This window comes from Trichosurus vulpecula, chromosome 1 (genome assembly GCF_011100635.1).
Source record: "Trichosurus vulpecula isolate mTriVul1 chromosome 1, mTriVul1.pri, whole genome shotgun sequence".
Taxonomy (NCBI): Eukaryota; Metazoa; Chordata; class Mammalia; order Diprotodontia; family Phalangeridae; genus Trichosurus; species Trichosurus vulpecula.
The window spans coordinates 80532095-80550916 of record NC_050573.1 but is presented as its reverse complement, the minus strand read 5'-3'; the positions used below and the strand labels follow the sequence as shown (position 1 = coordinate 80550916).

Genomic DNA, 18822 nt, shown 5'->3' with positions numbered 1-18822 from the left:
GCAACTCACCATTTTCTTATTCCATATTCATAGACCAACATTTAGTTGGGACTGCATCTCTGGGAGAAGAAAAAATCTAAGAGTTGGTAGACTGAGAGACTTTTGATGAGCAGTGGAAATACTGAGGCCTTTGGGAAAACCTGCATATCTGCTCTGAATACCTGGTTAAAGCCTTTGGGTAGTGGCTAGAGGCTAGTGCCACCTGGTGGCCAAGTTATATACTCCATTGTCTTCCTAGTTCGTTAACCAATTAATTGACACCCTATTTTTCTGTAGGTTGAAGACAGCAGAGAAATAAACCCACCCCAACTGTCCCATTTTTTTGGCTCAGTGAAAGGGGGAAGAGAATATATAGTACCTACCATGTGCCAGGTGCTGTGTGCTAAGTGTTTTTTTTTTTTAAACAAATATTGTCTCATTTGATCCTTACAACAACTCTGCAAGGTAGGTGCTAGTATTATCCCCATTTTACAGATTAGGGAACTGAGGCAGATAGAGGTTGATTGACTTGACCATGGTCACACAGCTAGTAAGTGTCTGAGGCCACATTTAAACTCAGGTCTTCCTGGCTCTGGGCAGAGTGCTCTACCTACTGGCCCCGCTAGCTACAATCCACATTATGAATAAATCAGTAAATAAATGAACAAAGAATAAGCCTAGAATCATAGAATATTAGAGCTGGAAGGGATCTTAAAGATGACTTGGTTCACCTCCCTCTTGTTAGTGATGAGGAAACTGAGGCACAGAGAAGGGTAGCAGATTGCTAAAGGTCATACATAGATCATCATAAAGGCAGGATGTGGGACATGACATAGACCTTTATTAGAAACTCTCCCTTTCTGGCTTTCCCTTTTGCCCCCAGCCCTCTCTAGCTCCCGAGGCCCTGCTCAGGGGCTTGCTTTTGGTCCCATGCTCTTAGACTCATCATGGGAAGTGCCATGGCTCTGTAAAGAGGACTAAGGGGGAACCTCATGAGGTCCTCCTTAGGTTGGAGATTTGGTATTGGAGATTGTAGGGGCAGATGAAGAGGCATCAGGGCTACCAGCCGGCATACTGGGACTTGCAACGTTTTCTGAAGAGTCTGGGGGTATGGGTGAGGCTGGGGGAACAGGTGAGGCTAGGGGAGCAGGTGAGGCTAGGAACATGGGCGAGGCATAGAGCATGGTCGAGTCTAGGGGCATGGGTGAGGCATGGAGCATGGTTGAGGCTTGGACCATGGGTGAGGAGGTGGGCAAAGATGAAGAGGTGGGCATGAGTGAGGAAGGTGCGAGCAAGGATGAGGATGAAGTTGAGCTGATTTCATGAAGTGGTGGCTCCCAAAGTTGGGGCCCATCAGGGCCCCGCCGAAGCCAGCCATGGATTTTGGCCAGTTCTCTGGTGTCTTCATGCTCCTGCCGCAACTGCCTCCGCTGCTCCAGCAGCTCCTGCCTGGTATCATGTAGCAGCTTTGTCCGGAGCAGGAGCTCCAGGAGCTCCTGCCGGAGACGCCTGTTCTCGGCTTTAATAGATTGAATGTGTATGAGGAGGGAGCGAGTGGCTTCACGCTCTGCTCTGCGCACCAGCAACTGCACCTGTTGCCGGGCCTCACGCTCACATGCAGCTTTGTCCTCCAGGAAACGTCCTTTCACACGGTGGAGTAGCTGGGTGTGCTCCACTCTCATGTGCAGTAACTCTCGTTCCAGGGTTTTGATCCTGGCCAACTGCTCCAGTTGTAGTTCCTGGGAAGGTCCAGAGGACCATAGGATCAGCCCCAAGGTGTTGACATGGACAGTCCCCTTCATGCAATCCCCTAGGGTTTTATATAGGTTGTCCCATGTCCAGACCTTTGAGCCAGCATCTCTGAGGTTCAGGAGACAGATAAGTATATGAGGATAAGAACAACTAGGCCAATTGAGTTTAATGGCTTTTATAAACCATCTCTGAAGGCTCTGTTGAGTCCTCCTTATCTGACCCCTCATCTGTGTCTTCTCCCTTTTCCCCAGCCCTGTGTGCATCCCCCACCTGTACCCCTGGTCACCTATGGGTCATTGACCTTGTAGGGCTGTAGCAGTTCCACCTCGTGTGCCATTTGGGCTGAGCGGGCCTCCATCTCTGTGAGTTGGGAGCGTACTGCGCCCTCGCGACCCTGGTACAGAGCAGTGAGCTCTTCTTGTTGGAAGTGAACCTGGGCCAGGTCTACACGGTTCTGTGCATCCAGTGTGATGATGAAGTTGGCACAGCGCTGGGCCCGTGAGGACATGTAAGATGCATATTGCCGATTCTCCTCACGTAGCTGGGCAGCCTCCCGGTCCAGGAAATCATTCTCCCATAGCATATTCTTCACACAATTCTCATAGGTATCTAGCTGCTCAGTCAACGCTGCAAACTCCCGCTGCAGAAACTGGTAGCGATCCGACAGCACCACCGTCTCCGTGCCATCTGTGCCTGTGCCCCCTGTACCCCCTGTGCCTCCTGTGCCCCTTGCACCCCGGCGGCCCGAGCCCCCACTCTTCTTCTTTGAGGCCATGGGGTAGGGCCTGTGGGGATATGTGAGAACTCAGGAGCACTGCCCAGGTCATTCTGCCTTCTCCCTTGTGCCCTGGGGTCATCATATCCATTCTTCTAGGATCATCCCACCAATTACTCTGTGCTCTTGGGGTCATCCCACCCATTCCTTTATCCCTCTGAGGTTGTCACCCACTCCCGTATCCTCCAAGGTCACACCATCTAGTCTCCTGTCATCCCATGGTCACTCTTTCCTCTCCCTGCCATCCCATCACCTCCTCCATCCCCACCCCAGTCCTCCAGGATCAACCCTCTCATTCCTCTGTGCCTCATAGGAATAAGAGAGAGGGGGGCAGGGATTCAACAGTAGGAATAGGCAGACAGATATTGAAGGGTCAGAGGTTACTGACCTATTCTTTCCTGGTCTGGCTGGACCCTGATTGAGTTCATGGGTCACCTCATTTCTAGCTCTTCACTACCTGGAAGATCCCTTCCTGTGGATGTTGACAGCCAGTCCCTTTAGAAGGGTTTGGAGTTCTGTTGCTATAGAGAAGGGAAAGGAACTCCAAGACCCTCTAAAGATCACTATTACTATTGCATCAGTCTAGATCCTAGCTCTACTCACCCTCCCCACAAATCCTTGGTTATGCAGTGATCACATGAAGGGAGTGCCCCTGTGTACTTTTGCATGTGGATGCCTGTGGGGTATTGGTACCCCGTGTGTATCCATGAAGAGACTCTCAGTGAGGTTTGTGGCTATCTATGTTCCCCTAGTACTGGCAGCATTGAAATAGAAGAATTTGGGTCCCTTAAGAGGCTCCTTGGTTGTTAAATGCCTTTGGAGACTTATTTTGGGGGGTTGGGGTAGAAGGGTGAGGGCAGTGGTGATCAGGAGTCTGTGTTCACAAAGGCCATATACCAGTGTAGACTTTCATCACCTCTCATCTGGTCTCCTGTAATCATCTCCTAAATGATCTTTCTGACTCAAGTGTCTCCCCACTCCAACTGTCACATAGCCAAAGTGATTTTCCTATCACATCCTGTCTCTACTCAATGAATCCCAGTGGCTCCGTATTACCTTCAGAATCAAATATACATTGAGCACTGAGTGCCTTTCTACTGTTCTTTTTTTTTTTTGAAAACTCTAGATTTGAAACAACCCTAAGTTTTAAAATAATTACCTCCTATCCACTTCAGGTTCTGGGGTGGAGGTATAGAGAACCAAACACTTTGAGGAAAAAGCACCTGCCCTATGTCTTTGGAGTTTAGGTTCCTTCAGGACTGATCCCAATCATTCATGAAGGGTATAGAGCTCAGAGGGTCTCCTTAGGTAGTGGGGGGAAGATGGTGGAGTCAAGATGGCAGAGAAAAGGTGTGGACCCATCTGAGCTCTCCTAAATTCCCCTCCAAACAACTTTAAAATAACACTTCAAAATTAATTCTGGAGTGGCAGAACCTACAAAAGGATAAGGTGAAACAATTTTCAGTCCAAGATAACTTAGAAGGTTGGTAGGAAAGATCTGTTGTACTGGGATGAGAGTGGAGCACAGTATAGTGCAGAGAACTCCTGACAAACCAGCAACTGGCCTTGGTGGGCAACTGAATAGGCAGCAGTGGCTTTTGGATCTCTCAGTCTGCAAATGATAAGGCAGTTGGACAACTGGTCAGAAGGATATTACAGGCGTCCCTTTGCTGGCACGAGATGCAGGACTCTGTTGCATTGTCCATACAGGGATTTGGGTCACAGTCCTGGGTCACAGTTCCAGGGCAAGGGAGACCTCTGGTACACAAGAGTTTGCAGCTACAGTGGAGTGGGGACCCTGGTTACAACTCCATTATGAAAAAGAGTGCTCACAGACCAGAGCACAGGCCAAAAGAGTAGTAAACAGACATCTCCTTAGATAATACACCTTGGAAAAACTGAAAGCTCATAGACCCCTCCAGAACTAGCTCTGAATATAGCTGTACAAAAAACCTGAAGATTGAGACAGTGTCCCCTCCACTCTGGGAGCAGAACCCAACTTTAATATAAAGTGAAAAGTCAAGAAATAGGCTGGAAAAAGGATCAAACAACAAAAAGTGATTCTGATCCTAGACAGTTACTATGGTAATAGGGAAGATCAAAATATAAACTCAGAAAAAGACAAAAAAGTCAAAACTGCTACATCCAGAGCCTCAAAGAAAAATATGAATTGGTCTTAGGCTGAAAAAGAAAAGTCAAAAGAATGAAAAATAGAAGAAAATTTGGATTATCTCATTGGAAAAACAATTGATATGGAAAATAGACTGAGGAGAGATAATTTTAAAATTATTGGACTACCTGAAAGCCATAATAAAAAAAAGAGCTCAGACATCATCTTTCAAGAAATTATCAAGGAAACTGCCCTGGTATCCTAGAACCTGAGGGTAAGATAGAAATTGCAAGAGTCCACTGATCACCTCCTGAAAAAGATTCCAAAATGAAAAATCTCAGGAATATTATAGTCAAATTCCAAAGCACCTATGTCAAGGAGAAAACATTGCAAGCAGCCAGAAAGAAACAATTAAAATACTATGAAGCTGCAGTGAAGATCATACAGGATTTAGTAGCTTTCACATTAAAGGATTCGAGGACTTGGAATATGATATTCTGGAGGGCAAAGGAGCTAGGATTACAACCAAGAATCACAACCCAGCAAAACTTAGCATAATACTTTAGGGGGAAAAATGGATATTTAATGAAATAGAAGACTTTCAAACATTCCTAATGAAAAGACCATTCCTAATGAAAATTTGACTTCAAATACAAGACTCAAGAGAAGCATAAAAATATAAACAGGAAAGAGAAATCATAAGGGATTCAATAAGGTAAAACTGTTTACATTCCTACATGGCAAGATAATACTGTAACTCCTAAGGACTTTATCATTTTTAGGGCAGATAGAAGACATATTCATAGACAGAGGACATGGGTATGAGTTGACTATGATGAGATGATTAAAAAAATAAAATTTAGGGGTGAGGAAGAGGAATGCAATGAAAAAAAGGGAAGGAAGAGGAAGAATGGGGAAAATTATCTCACATAAAAGAAGCATGAAAGGAAGAGCTTTTACAGTGGAGGAGAAAAAGTTGGGGCTTTGCTTAAACTGTTCCTTCATTGGAATTGGCTCAAAGAGGAGTAACATACACACTTAGTTGGGTATAAAAATCTATCTTACCCTATAGGGAAGTAGGAGTGTAAGTGGATAAGAGAAGAGATAGAGCTAATAAAAGAGAGGGTGGATTAAGGGAAGCAGTGATCAAAAACAAAACAGACTTTTGAGATGGGTTGGGGGCAGGGAGGGGGAGAGAGAGAGAGAGAGAGAGAGAGAGAGAGAGAGAGAGAGAGAACACAGAAAAAATAGGATGGAGGGGAAAACACAGTAACCATAACTGTGAATATGAATGGGATGAATTCACTCATAAAACAGAAGCGGATGGCAAAATGAATTATCAACCAGAACCCAACAATATGTTGTTTACAAGAACGCACTTGAAACAGAGAGACATACACAGATTAAAAATAAGGGGCCAGAGCAGAATCTATTATGCTTCTTCTGAGGTAAAAAACAAACAAAAAACATGGATAGTGATCACGAACTCAGACAAAGAAAAAACAAAAATAGGTCTAATTAAAAGAGATAAGTGGGATAACAACATTTTGTTAAAAGGTACCAAAGACAAGGAATTAACATCAATACTAAACATACATGCACCAAATAGTACAGCATCCAAATTCTTAAAGGAAAAGTTAAATGAGTTACAGGAGGAAATAGACAATAAATCTATACTAGTGGGGGACCTTAAATTTTCCTCTCAGAACTAGACAAATCCAATCATAAAATAGATATGATAGACTTCTGGAGAAAATTGAATGAAAGTACAAAGGAATATTTCTTTTTCTCAGCTGTACGTGGCACCTTCACAAAATTGACTATGTATTAGGGCATAAACACCTCACAATCCAATGTAGAAAAGCAGAAATATTAAATGCATCCTATTCAGACTACAATGCATTAAAAATTAAATAAAATAAAGGGCTGTGGAAACATAGATTAAAAATTAATTGGCAACTAAAGAATGAGTAGGTCAAAGAACAAATCATAGAAACAATTAATAATTTCATTAAAGAGAATTTTGTCAAAATACAACACTCATTCCTATTAAGAACACTGGATTGCATAGGAATAAATTCAACTTTCCTTAAAATGATAAGTAGCATCTATCTAAATCACTAGCAAGCATTATTTATAATGGAGATAAGCTGGAAGCCTTCCCAGTAAGATTAGAGATGAAGCAAGAATGGCTATTATCATGACTATTATTCAATATTGTACTAGAAATACTAGCTATACAATACCACTTCTAGGGCTATATCCCAAAGAGATCATACAAGTGGGAAAAGGACCCATATGTAAAAAAATATTTATAGCAGCTCTTTTTGTGGTGGTAAAGAATTGGAAATCAAGGGGATGCCTATCAATTGGGGAATGGCTAAACAAGTTGTAGTACATGAATGTAATGGAAAACTATTGTGCTATAAGAAATGAGGAGCAGATGGACTTCATAATAACCTGGAACGACTTACATGATCTGATGCTGAGTGAGGAGAGTAGAACCAGGAGAACATTACACATGGTTACAGACATACTGTATCTGTAATGACTAATTTTGATAGACTTTGCTCCTCTCAGCAATGCAAGGTTCTAAGACAGCTCCAAAGGACTCATGATGGAAAGAACTGTCCATATCCAGAGAAAGAACTACAGAGTCTGAATGCAGATTGAGGCAAACTATTTCCTCACTCTTTTTTTCCTCTTTTTTGGTTTTGTTTCTTCTTTCTCATGGTTCATTCCATTGGTTATAATTCTTCTTTACAACTTGACTATTGTGAAAATAAGTTTAATGTGAAGGTATATGTAGAACCTATATCAGACTGCATACCATCTTGGGGAGCAGTGGGGAGGAGGGGAAGGGAGAGAAAATTCGGAACTCAAAAACTTATGGAACTGAGTGCTGTAAACTAAAAATAAAAAATAAATGCTAACTATAGTAACAAGAGAAGAAAAAGAAATGGAAGAAATTAGAATAGGCAATAAAGAAACAAAACAATCACTATTTGCAGATGATTTTATGGAATACTTAGAGAATCCTAAAGAATCAACTTTTTAGTTTTTTAACTAGTTGAAACAATTAACTTCATCAAAGTGGCAAGATGTTAAATAAACCCCAATAAATCATCAGCATTTCTATATTTTACCAACAAAGCCCAGGAGGAAGGGATAGAAAGAGAAATTTCATTTTAAAATAACTGCAGACAATAAAATACTTGGGAGTCTCCCGGCCTAGACAAAACCAGGAACTATATGAATATAATTCCAAAAAACTTTTCACACAAATAAAGACAGGTCTAAGTAATTGGAAAAATATTAATTGCTCATGAGGAGGCTAAGCCAATATAATAAAAATGAAAGTTGTGTCTAAGCTAATTTACTTATATCCATCTGGAAGAACAAAAGGTCAAGAATATCAAGGGAATCAATGAAAAAAATGTGAAGGAAGTTGACCTAACAGTACCAGATCTCGAATTGTATTACAGAGTGGTAATCATCAAAACAATTTGGTACTGGCTAAGAAATACTGGTGAATACATGGAACAGATTAGGTACACAATACACAGTAGTAAATGACCATAGTAATCTAGCATTTCAGAAATCCAAAGATTCAAGCTTTTCAGATAAGAACTCGCTGTCTAGGGCAGGTAGGTCACACAGTGAGTAGAACACCAGCCCTGGAGTCAGGAGGAACTGAGTTTAAATCCAGCCTTGGACACTTGACACATTTACTAGCTATGTGACCTTGGGCAAGTAACTTAACCCCAATTGCCCTGCCTTCTCCCCTCAAAAATAAATAAAAAAGAACTCACTATCTGACAAAAATTGCTTGGAAAACTGTTTACCTTAGTTCCTCATCTGTAAAATGAGCTAGAGGAGAAAATGGCAAACCACTCCTATATTTTTGCCAAGAAAACCCAAAATGGGGTCATGAAAAGTCAGACACAACTGAAGTGGCTGAACAACAACAGGTATAGACCAGCATCTCACACTGTATACCAAGATAAGGTCAAAATGCGTACTTGATTTAGACATAAAGGGTGATATGACAAGCAAGTTAAAGGAGAATGGAAAATTTTACCTGTCAGATCTATGGATAAGGGAAGAATTTATGATGATAGAGAGCAAACAAAACTAATGCAGCCAAGATTAGAAGGAAAATAGGAAACTGGAGGAAATATTTTTTTTACCACAGATTTCTCTGATAAGTCATTATTTCTCAAATATTTAGAGAAATGAGTCCAATTATAAGATTATGAGTCATTCCCCAATTCATAAATGGTCAAAGGATGTGAATAGACAGTTATCAGAAGAAAATCAAAGCTATCTGTAGTTATATGAAAAAATGCTCTACATCACTATTGATTTAAAAAATGCAAATTAAAACAACTCTGAGGTACTACTTCATACCTATCAGATTGGCTAATATGACAGAAAAGGAAAAAGATTAATGTTGGAGGGGATTTGGAAAACTAGTTACACTAATGCATGGTTAGTGGAGCTATGAATTGATCCAAGTGTTCTGGAGAACAATTTGGAACTATATCCAAAGGGCTGTAAAACTATGCATACCCTTGCCCCAACAATACTGCTACTAGGTCTGTATCCCAAAGAGATCGAAGAAAAAGGAAAAGGATCTATATGTATAATTATGGCGGCAAAGAATTTGAAATTGAAGGCATGCTCATCAATTGGGGAATGGCTGAACAAGTTGTGGTATATGATTGTGATGGAATACTATTATGCCATAAGAGATGTCAAGCAGGATGGTTTGTATGAAGACTTGTATGAACTGATCCAAAGTCAAGTGAGTAGAACCAGGAGAACATTTTACACAGTGACAGAAATACTGTATGATTGTCAATTGTGAAAGACTTAGCTATTCTCAGCAATACAATGATCCAAGACAACTCTGAAGGATATATGATGAAAAAATGCTACCTACCTCTAGAGAAAGAACTGATGGAGTTTGAAGATGCAGATCAAAGCATACTTTTTTTAACTTTTTTTTTGGTCTTTTTTTTTAAACAAAATTGCTAACATGGAAATATGTTTTGCATGACTTTGCATGTATAATCTATAACATTGTTTGCCTTTTCAAGGAGGTGGAAGGGGAAGGAAGGAGGAAAAGAATTTGCAACTCAAAATTAAAAAAAAAATGTTAAAAGCAAAAGAAATACAGAGAGCCATTGACTGGTGCTACAAAATTCAGTTATTTCCTGTGATTGAGAGAAGGTTTAGAACCCAATCCTTCTGGAAGCATTGCCTGGAATAGTAGTATGCTACAGTGATACCTGGCACACAGTAGGCTCTGAATCAATGTTGGTTGAATTGGTTACCATTCTCTTGGTTAGGGCTGTTCAAAGTGCGTCCCACAGTGAGAATTTATGCAGCCCGCCTGTGTTTACTGTGGGCATGGAAATTGACATAGATGCTTTCTTCAAGTCTAGTGCTCCTTCTATACACGCCACTACTGCTGCCCTAGAAAACTACAAAGTTTAAGAGTTGGAAGGGGCTTTTGATAATTGCTAATCTAACCCCTCCATTTCAGAGATAGGTAAACTGATGTTTGAGAGGCAGTGGGACACAGGATAGAGAGCTGGCTGGATACTTAGGAAGACTTGGCTAGCCTCTAATACATACTGGCTACGTTACTCTGGGCAAGTCATTTAATTCCTCAGGGGCTCAGACAACTAAGGGTATGATATTCATAAGCTCCTTCTATCAATGAAATAATAGGCCTGGTTTGAAAAAAAAATGATGTGTAGGAAAGAGAAAGGACTTAGCAAAGGCCATATGATGAATTACTGTCAAAGCTGTAAACAAGGAGGTCAGGAGCCTGTAGAAGGGGTGGGTGAGAAACCTGGGGAGACAACATCAGGGCAGCTATGGATAGGGAGCAGGGTAGGGACAGGCCAGGGAGGAAAGCACCTGAGCGGTGGGGGGAAAGCCTTCAGAGCCTTCCTTCAGGTCCTAGTGGCTTTCACCTTCATTGGATTAAAGTTGGTCTTCCTGTCCCCCAGGGCACAGATAGGCCATGCCCCAGGGAGTCCGGCCTTTACCCAGGGTATATAATCTCTGACTCTGGACACCCTAACACACATCTCCATGTGGGAGATCAGAATCATTGGTTTGGGTCTTCAGTATTTAATTTCGAAATTCTTTCTATTTCTTTGTGGACTTCTAGGTTACCTAGCCTTTCTCTGGAATTGATACTACATAGTTGAAAAACCGAATCATCTGAATCTAAGGATGTTTTATCCTGTCATACCTGGTATAAATCTTGTCCGTGCTTTATCCTTTTACAGCAAATTTCTATAATCAGAGCAAATGGTCAGTAAAAGATATAAGCACAGTGCAAATGTGTGAGATCTTGCTGTTTTGAGCTGAATGTGTAGTAATTCCATATCCCAAATGAAATTAAATCAGAAACATCTTCAGTTTGGTTTGGGGAAGAGAATTTCAGCGCAATCAATTTTCTTAGAGGGAGGTAACTTATTTGGCCTAGTCATTATTTAAGTATCCTCCCAAGTCTTTTGCTATAATTGGAGTAAAAGTCAGCTTCTGGGAAATTCATTTGTGTAACTATTCAAGCCAGGGTTGGAAAACTTCCACCTGCAAAAGTGTTATTACTTCCCAATAGCATCTGATCCTCCTAAAGGATTTGGAACCAGAGTGGAAACTTTTGAGACAGTAACAAGATAATCCAGTCTTTGTTTTCTCCCATTCGAACATCATTTTTACTTCTCCCTACATCTGGGCCCTACATATTAAACTAGTTTGTCAGATTTGCTTGTCAGATTTGTGTCTTCCAGACTACAGACCATTCACGTACAGTAAACAGTGGATACCAGCCTATACTCACCCAATCATCCTCTGGATGTGATGAGGGCACAGTCTCTGGGAACCCCTTGAACCCTTGAACTCTCCTTGAATCTTCCCACTCTACCTGGCCTTGGCCTGAGGCTATAACCATTAAGCCCAAATGCCTACCTTGCCCAGTCCTCTATTGTCCAGCTGTTTCCTACCCTTAATCTTGTCTTCCCAACGACCTCCCGCCCTTCATCCTGTTTCCCATCCTTAAACCTGATCAAAATATCTATACCCTAGCTCAGCTACCCCAGCCCTTTATGGGTTGTCATTTCCATATAGCCTTCAGCTATTTCCCCCACCCGGGAGTCTGATCTGATCCCAGTCCTTTCAGGCTCCTCCTTAGACTCCTCCTTAAGTCCTTCCCTAGACCCCTCCTCTGGCCACCCCAGACCACCCCTCAATCCCTCCCACAACCTTTGTGTATATAATCTCCATCTTGCCTCCATGAAGGTGGTCAGATCAGATCCAATCTAGCTCAGATTGGTCTGGCCCGCTTTCCTTACAGGCATCACAAGGGATGGGATCTCTGGGGGCAGGCCTGTGTGGCTAACTCTTAATAAACTTTCTTTTCCCTTGGCTCAGAAGGCTTGAGTCGAATTCTTTCGGCAGGACCCGGTGTTTCTGTACTTTGGGGTGTCGAGCACCTCTCACCCCAAACCCTCATCATTTATGGTTCCCTGACCGGGAAGCACTGCTAATCTCAAGTTCTTCTCCAGCCAAGACTGAAGGTATGTGAGCCTCCCCCTCTCCCAATCCCCCTCCTCGCTCTCCAAACATTTTGGACGTGCTTCTCGGGCCTGACCTCAGCAGGTCCCAGTGGGTTGGACAGCTTGGTCCAGTGGTCTCAGTGAGTCGGACAGTCACGCTGTCCTGGTCAACCTGACGCTATCAGGTGGTTCTCGGTCCAGTCGGACAGCTCGGTCCAGTGGTCTCAGTGGGTCGGACAGTCACGCTGTCCTGGTCAACCTGATGCTATCAGGTGGTTCTCGGTCCAGTCGGACAGCTCGGTCCAGTGGTCTCAGTGTGTCGGACAGTCACGCTGTCCTGGTCAACCTGACGCTATCAGGTGGTTCTCGGTGGGTCGGACAGCTTGGTCCAGTGGTCTCAGTGAGTCGGACAGCCACGCTGTCCTGGTCAACCTGACGCTATCAGGTGGTTCTCGGTCCAGTCGGACAGCTCAGTCCAGTGGTCTCAGTGGGTTGGACAGCCACGCTGTCCTGGTCAACTCAACCTGACACTATCAGGTGGTTCTCGGTCCAGTGGTCATGTCGAAGGACATGGACGGATGCCCCATCTGGAAGCATGTGCCAGATCCTTTCAATTGTTTCAGCTCTGGGAATTTGGGAAAGTTTCAGGTACCTTCTGTATATTTTGTTTTCTTGTTTTATTTTGTTTGTCTCCCGACAATTACTCCTAACTTCTCCTTTACTAAGGAGGAAGGAATTTCCAGCCGAAGGGACCCCATGCCCTGCCTCTACTGCAGGCCCTGCAACATCTATCACCATGGGCCCTGCCCCCACGGCAATATCTCCTCCCCTAGCCCCTCTCTTTGAAGTAGCACCCACTTGGGTCTCTGGGGTATCTTCCCCTCTGACCTCTACCCCTCCTCATGTACTAGCTGATTTCCCTTGCCAGGCAGATGCCCTGGCCTTGCAGTCTAATCTACCTCAGCCCCAAGCTCCAGGTCCCACAGTGCCTTCAAGGCTTTTTCCCCTGAGGGAAATGCCTGCCTCCCCTGCTGGGACAAGGAGAGTGCATGTTCCATTCTACATTTCAGATCTCATCCAAATTAAAGAAAAACTGGGGAGATACTCAGAAGATCCAACTAAGTTTACTGAGGGTTTTAGGGATCTGTTCCTGCAATTTGAACTTTCTTGGTGTGATTTGCATATCCTCTTCTCTACCTGTTGTACCACTGAGGAGAAGAGGAGAATATGGGAACACGCTCAAAAATTTGGGGACAGTTTGGCTAGCAATAACCCCATAAAATATCCCCCAGGAACAGCTGCTGTTCCCACTAGTGACCCAGGATGGAATTATCAAAGGAGTGAGGCTAGAGAAAAGAGAGACCATATGGTAATTTGCCTGTTAGAAGGCCTAAGAACTGCATTTCAAAAGCAAATAAATTTTCAAAAAATCAGGGAAGTTACTCAGGGAGAAAAAGAAAACCTTGCCCTTTTCCAAGCCCGGCTAGTAGAAGCTACTAAGAAGTATACAAATTTGGATCCTGATTCTATTGAAGGGGCGGCAATACTTAACATGTATTTCATTAATCAGTCTGCCCCAGATATTAGGAGGAAACTGCAGAAATTGGCCATGGGACCCCAAGCACCTCAGGTCCAATTGCCGGAGATGGCCTTTGGAGTTTTCGACAATAGAGACCTGGTTGCAGCAGAGGAAAGAAAATGCAAGGGAAGAGCTAGAGGCAGAGAACACACTCAATTCTTAGCTGGTACCATGGCCAGGAAAAGACCCAAGGAGCACCCCTCCAGGGAGCCCCCTTGGAAGCCCATTGGCTTGGGCAGTGGGGAAACCTGCTTTCGATGCCACAAGGAGGGTCACTGGTCTAAGGAGTGCCCCTCTAGGGCGCCCCCCTGGAAGAAGCCTCCGGGATCCAGGCCTCTAGTGATGAGGGTTTGGGGTGAGAGGTGCTCGACACCCCAAAGTACCGACACGCCGGGTCCTGCCGAAAGAATTCGACTCAAGCTTTCTCAGCCAAGGGAAAGGACAAAGTTTATTAAGAGTTAGCCAAATAAGCCTGCCCCGAGAGATCCCACCCCTTGCGACGCCTGTAAGGAAAAAGGGCCAGACCCATCTGAGCTAGATTGGTTCTGACCCACCTCATGGAGGCAAGATGGAGATTATATACACAAAGCTTGTGGGAGGGATTGAGGGGTGGTCTGGGGTGACCAGAAGAGGGGTCTAGGGAGGGACTTAAGGATGGGGTCAGACTCCAGGGTGGGGGAAATAGCTGAAGGCCATATGGAAATGACAACCCATCAAGGGCTGGGGTAGCAGAGCTAGGGTATAGATATTTTGATCAGGATTAAGGATGGGAAACAGGATTAAGGGTGGGAAACAGCTGGACAATAGAGGACTGGGCAAGGTAGGCATTTGGGCTTAATGGTTATAGCCTCAGGCCAAGGCCAGGTCGAGTGGCAAGATTCAAGGAGAGTTCAAGGGTTCAAGGGGTTTCTAGAGACTGTGCCCTCATCATTCCCCCCTCAAACAAATGGGACCCAAATTCTTTTGGGGTCAGGGACGAAGGTCTCAGCTTCTGGAATTGCTTCCTGCTGACAAGGGGCGTAGAGCTGGCTTGATGGGTCCAGTTCAAGGGGTGCACAGTCATCTGGAAGTTGATGGCTTGGAGACTGGAGGAGACAAACCTGGCAAGGAAGTTAAGCAAACAACAAAACAGACAGCACAGGAGTACAGAGAAAGGACAATATCCCTGGTGGGAATTAAAGATGACTATTTCATACCTAGCTCCCCTAACCACTTGTTCTGCTTCGGGGTTCAGAAGTGTGTAGCACATCCAAATTAGGTCGGGGATATCTAAGAGCAAGGTTTGATGTTTGGTGAGCCTGTGGTTAGCCAGGCACTGGTGGCCCCCTGCTTCCAGGGTGCTCTGGCAAGGCAGAGCTTCTAGGGGCTGGTCTGCTAGAGGCTTAGAAGCTTCCTCAATTGGAATGGCTGTAGCAGCCAGAGAATCTAATTGTTTTGGAAAACAGGGGTCAGATCCTAAGGACTGGATTAGAATTCCCAAAGCCTGTCCTCTCCTTCCTTCAGCAGAGTGAGTGAAGGGTTTTTCTAGATTAGGTAAGGCTAATGCTGGAGTGGTGGTCAGTTTAGTTTTCAAAGTCCCAAAAGCTTGTGCTGGGTAGGGGCCCCACTCTAGAGGGAGTGAGTCAGGGCCTTGAGTGCCAATTAATGGTTGCAGCCCCTCCCAAGCCTTGGACTTAATTGGATATTGAAGGCAATGGAGGGGAACTATGGCTGGGGTGGCAGAAGTAGCTTGCCCAGGAATTCCCTGATCCCAAACAATTGGCTCAACCCTGTCCCACGCCTCTGGGGAAACATGGGGAGGTCTGGGAAACAGGGGGAAAAGGGAGTTATGAGGTTTAACTATAGAAAATTGGCTTCCCAATTTCACCATCAGGTCCCTTCCCCAAAAGGGGGCAGGGCCAGAGAAGGAGTGTTCAGACAACAGATCCTTGATGCCCATGACCTGATGGATCGAGGGGCATGTGGGGCCAGAGCAATTAGTTAAAACAAGAGAACATAGCCGTGATAAAGTGGGTAACCTTACCTTCTGCCTCAATTTTGCCCAAGGCTCCGCGAGAGAGGTGGAGAAAGTGGGAGCACAGCCAAGCCCCAGGCTTTCCCCTCCTCCCGAGTACTGGAAGACAGGGTGCTGGGAGGAGACTCTACCACTTTTCCAGTCTCGGGGACATGCTGGGCATGGTCCTGGAGGCGTGGATCCTAGAGGCTTCTTCCAGGGGGGCGCCCTAGAGGGGCACTCCTTAGACCAGTGACCCTCCTTGTGACATCGAAAGCAGGTTTCCCCTTTGCTAAAGTTGCCAGAAGCACCCTCCGGCAATCTCCTGGCCATGGCAGCTGCCAAGAATTGGGCATGTTCTCTGTCTCTGGCTTTTTCCTCTGCCTGGACTAAGTCTCTATTATTGAACACTCCGAATGCTGTCTCCAGTAATTGGGCCTGAGGTGTTTGGGGTCCCATTGCCAATTTCTGCAGTTTCCTCCTAATATCTGGGGCAGACTGATTAATGAAATACATGTTAAGTATTGCCGCCCCTTCAATAGAATCAGGATCCAAATTTGAATACTTCTTAACAGCTTCTACTAGCCGGGCTTGGAAAAGGACAAGGTTTTCTTTTTCTCCCTGAGTAATCTCCCTAATTTTTTGAAAATTTATTTGCTTTTGAAATGCAGTTCTTAGGCCTTCTAACAGGCAAATTTCCATATGGTCTCTCTTTTCTCTATCCTCACTCCTTTGATAATGCCATCCTGGGTCACTAGTTGGAACAGCAGCTGTTCCTGGGGGATATTTTATGGGGTTATTGCTAGCCAAACTGTCCCCAAATCTTTGAGCGTGTTCCCATATTCTCCTCTTCTCCTCAGTGGTACAACAGGTAGAGAAAAGGAGATGCAAATCACACCAAGAAAGTTCAAATTGCAGGGACAGATCCCTAAAACCCTCAGTAAACTTAGTGGGATCTTCTGAGTATCTCCCCAGTTTTTCTTTAATTTGGATGAGATCTGAAATGGAGAATGGAACATACAATCTCCTTGTCCCAGCAGGGGAGGTAGGCATTTCCCTCAGGGGAAAAAGCCTTGAAGGCGCTGTGGGACCTGGAGCTTGGGGCTGAAGTAGATTAGACTGCAAGGCCAGGGCATCTGCCTGGCAAGGGAGATCAGCTAGTACCTGAGGAGGGGTAGAGGTCAGAGGGGAAGATACCCCAGAGACCCAAGTGGGTGCTATCTCAGAGAGAGGGGCTAGGGGAGGAGATATTGCCGTGGGGGCAGGGCCCGAGGCTGGAACCTGAGTAGGGATTGCCTTGGGAGTAGGGCCCATGGTGATAGATGTTGCAGGGCCTGCAGTAGAGGCAGGGCATGGGGTCCCTTCGGCTGGAAATTCCTTCCTCCTTAGTAAAGGAGAAGTTAGGAGTAATTGTCGGGAGACAAACAAAATAAAACAAGAAAACAAAATATACAGAAGGTACCTGAAACTTTCCCAAATTCCCAGCGCCGAAACAATTGAAAGGATCTGGCACATGCTTCCGGATGGGGCATCCGTCCATGTCCTTCGACATGACCACTGGACCGAGAACCACCTGATAGCGTCAGGTTGAGTTGACCACGACAGCCTGGCTGTCTGACTCACTGAGACCACTGGACCGAGGTGTCCGAGTGGACCGAGAACCACCAGAGAGCGTCAGGTTGACCAGGACAGTGTGACTGTCCGACTCACTGAGACCACTGGACCAAGCTGTCCGACCCACCGAGAACCACCAGAGAGCGTCAGGTTGACCAGGACAGTGTGACTGTCCGACTCACTGAGACCACTGGACCAAGCTGTCCGACCCACCGAGAACCACCAGAGAGCGTCAGGTTGACCAGGACAGTGTGACTGTCCGACTCACTGAGACCACTGGACCAAGCTGTCCAACCCACTGGGACCTGCTGAGGTCAGGCCCGAGAAGCACATCCAAAATGTTTGGAGAGCGAGGAGGGGGATTGGGAGAGGGGGAGGCTCACATACCTTCAGTCTTGGCTGGAGAAGAACTTGAGATTAGCAGTGCTTCCCGGTTCAGGGAACCATAAATGATGAGGGTTTGGGGTGAGAGGTGCTCGACACCCCAAAGTACCGACACGCCGGGTCCTGCCGAAAGAATTCGACTCAAGCTTTCTCAGCCAAGGGAAAGGACAAAGTTTATTAAGAGTTAGCCAAATAAGCCTGCCCCGAGAGATCCCACCCCTTGCGACGCCTGTAAGGAAAAAGGGCCAGACCCATCTGAGCTAGATTGGTTCTGACCCACCTCATGGAGGCAAGATGGAGATTATATACACAAAGCTTGTGGGAGGGATTGAGGGGTGGTCTGGGGTGACCAGAAGAGGGGTCTAGGGAGGGACTTAAGGATGGGGTCAGACTCCAGGGTGGGGGAAATAGCTGAAGGCCATATGGAAATGACAACCCATCAAGGGCTGGGGTAGCAGAGCTAGGGTATAGATATTTTGATCAGGATTAAGGATGGGAAACAGGATTAAGGGTGGGAAACAGCTGGACAATAGAGGACTGGGCAAGGTAGGCATTTGGGCTTAATGGTTATAGCCTCAGGCCAAGGCCAGGTCGAGTGGCAAGATTCAAGGAGAGTTCAAGGGTTCAAGGGGTTTCTAGAGACTGTGCCCTCATCACTAGGACTGTGCCCAGCATGTAAGCAGGAGGGACATTGGAGGTGTCCCCGAGGCTGGAAAAGTGGTAGAGCCTCCTCCCAGCACCCTGTCCTCCAGTCTTCTCAAGACTCGGAAGGAGGGGAAAGCCTGGGACTTGGCTGTGCTCCCACTTTCTCCACCTCTCTCGCGGAGCCCTGGGCAAAATCGAGGCAGAAGGTAAGGTTACCCACTTTATCACGGCTATGTTCTCTTGCTTTAACTAGTGGCTCTGGCCCCACATGCCCCTCGACCTATCAGGTCATGGGCATCAAGGATCTGTTGTCTGAACACTCCTTCTCTGGCCCTGCCCCCTTGGGAAGGGACCTGATGGTGAAATTGGGAAGCCAATTTTCTATAGTTGAACCTCCCATCTCCCTTCTCC

The 18822-nt window shown here is 45.3% G+C and overlaps 1 protein-coding gene across 2 annotated transcripts; it reads right to left on the bottom strand.

Moving 5' to 3' along the window:
- Positions 1-799: 799 nt before the first annotated feature.
- CCDC166 (coiled-coil domain containing 166) lies at positions 800-3005 on the bottom strand. 2 transcript variants are annotated; one of them, XM_036751249.1, is made up of 3 exons: positions 2895-3005; positions 2033-2516; positions 800-1718 (listed from the first exon to the last, which is right to left on the bottom strand). In XM_036751249.1, exons 2-3 carry the CDS (start codon positions 2504-2506, stop codon positions 984-986), a joined length of 1209 nt encoding a protein of 402 aa, XP_036607144.1. In that variant the 5' UTR covers positions 2507-2516; positions 2895-3005; the 3' UTR covers positions 800-983. The 2 variants fall into 2 exon arrangements, with proteins under 2 accessions (XP_036607144.1, XP_036607154.1); XM_036751259.1 differs by lacking the exon at positions 2895-3005 and having other exon boundaries at positions 984-1126; positions 1217-1718; positions 2033-2506.
- Between the last annotated feature and the right edge of the window lie 15817 nt (positions 3006-18822).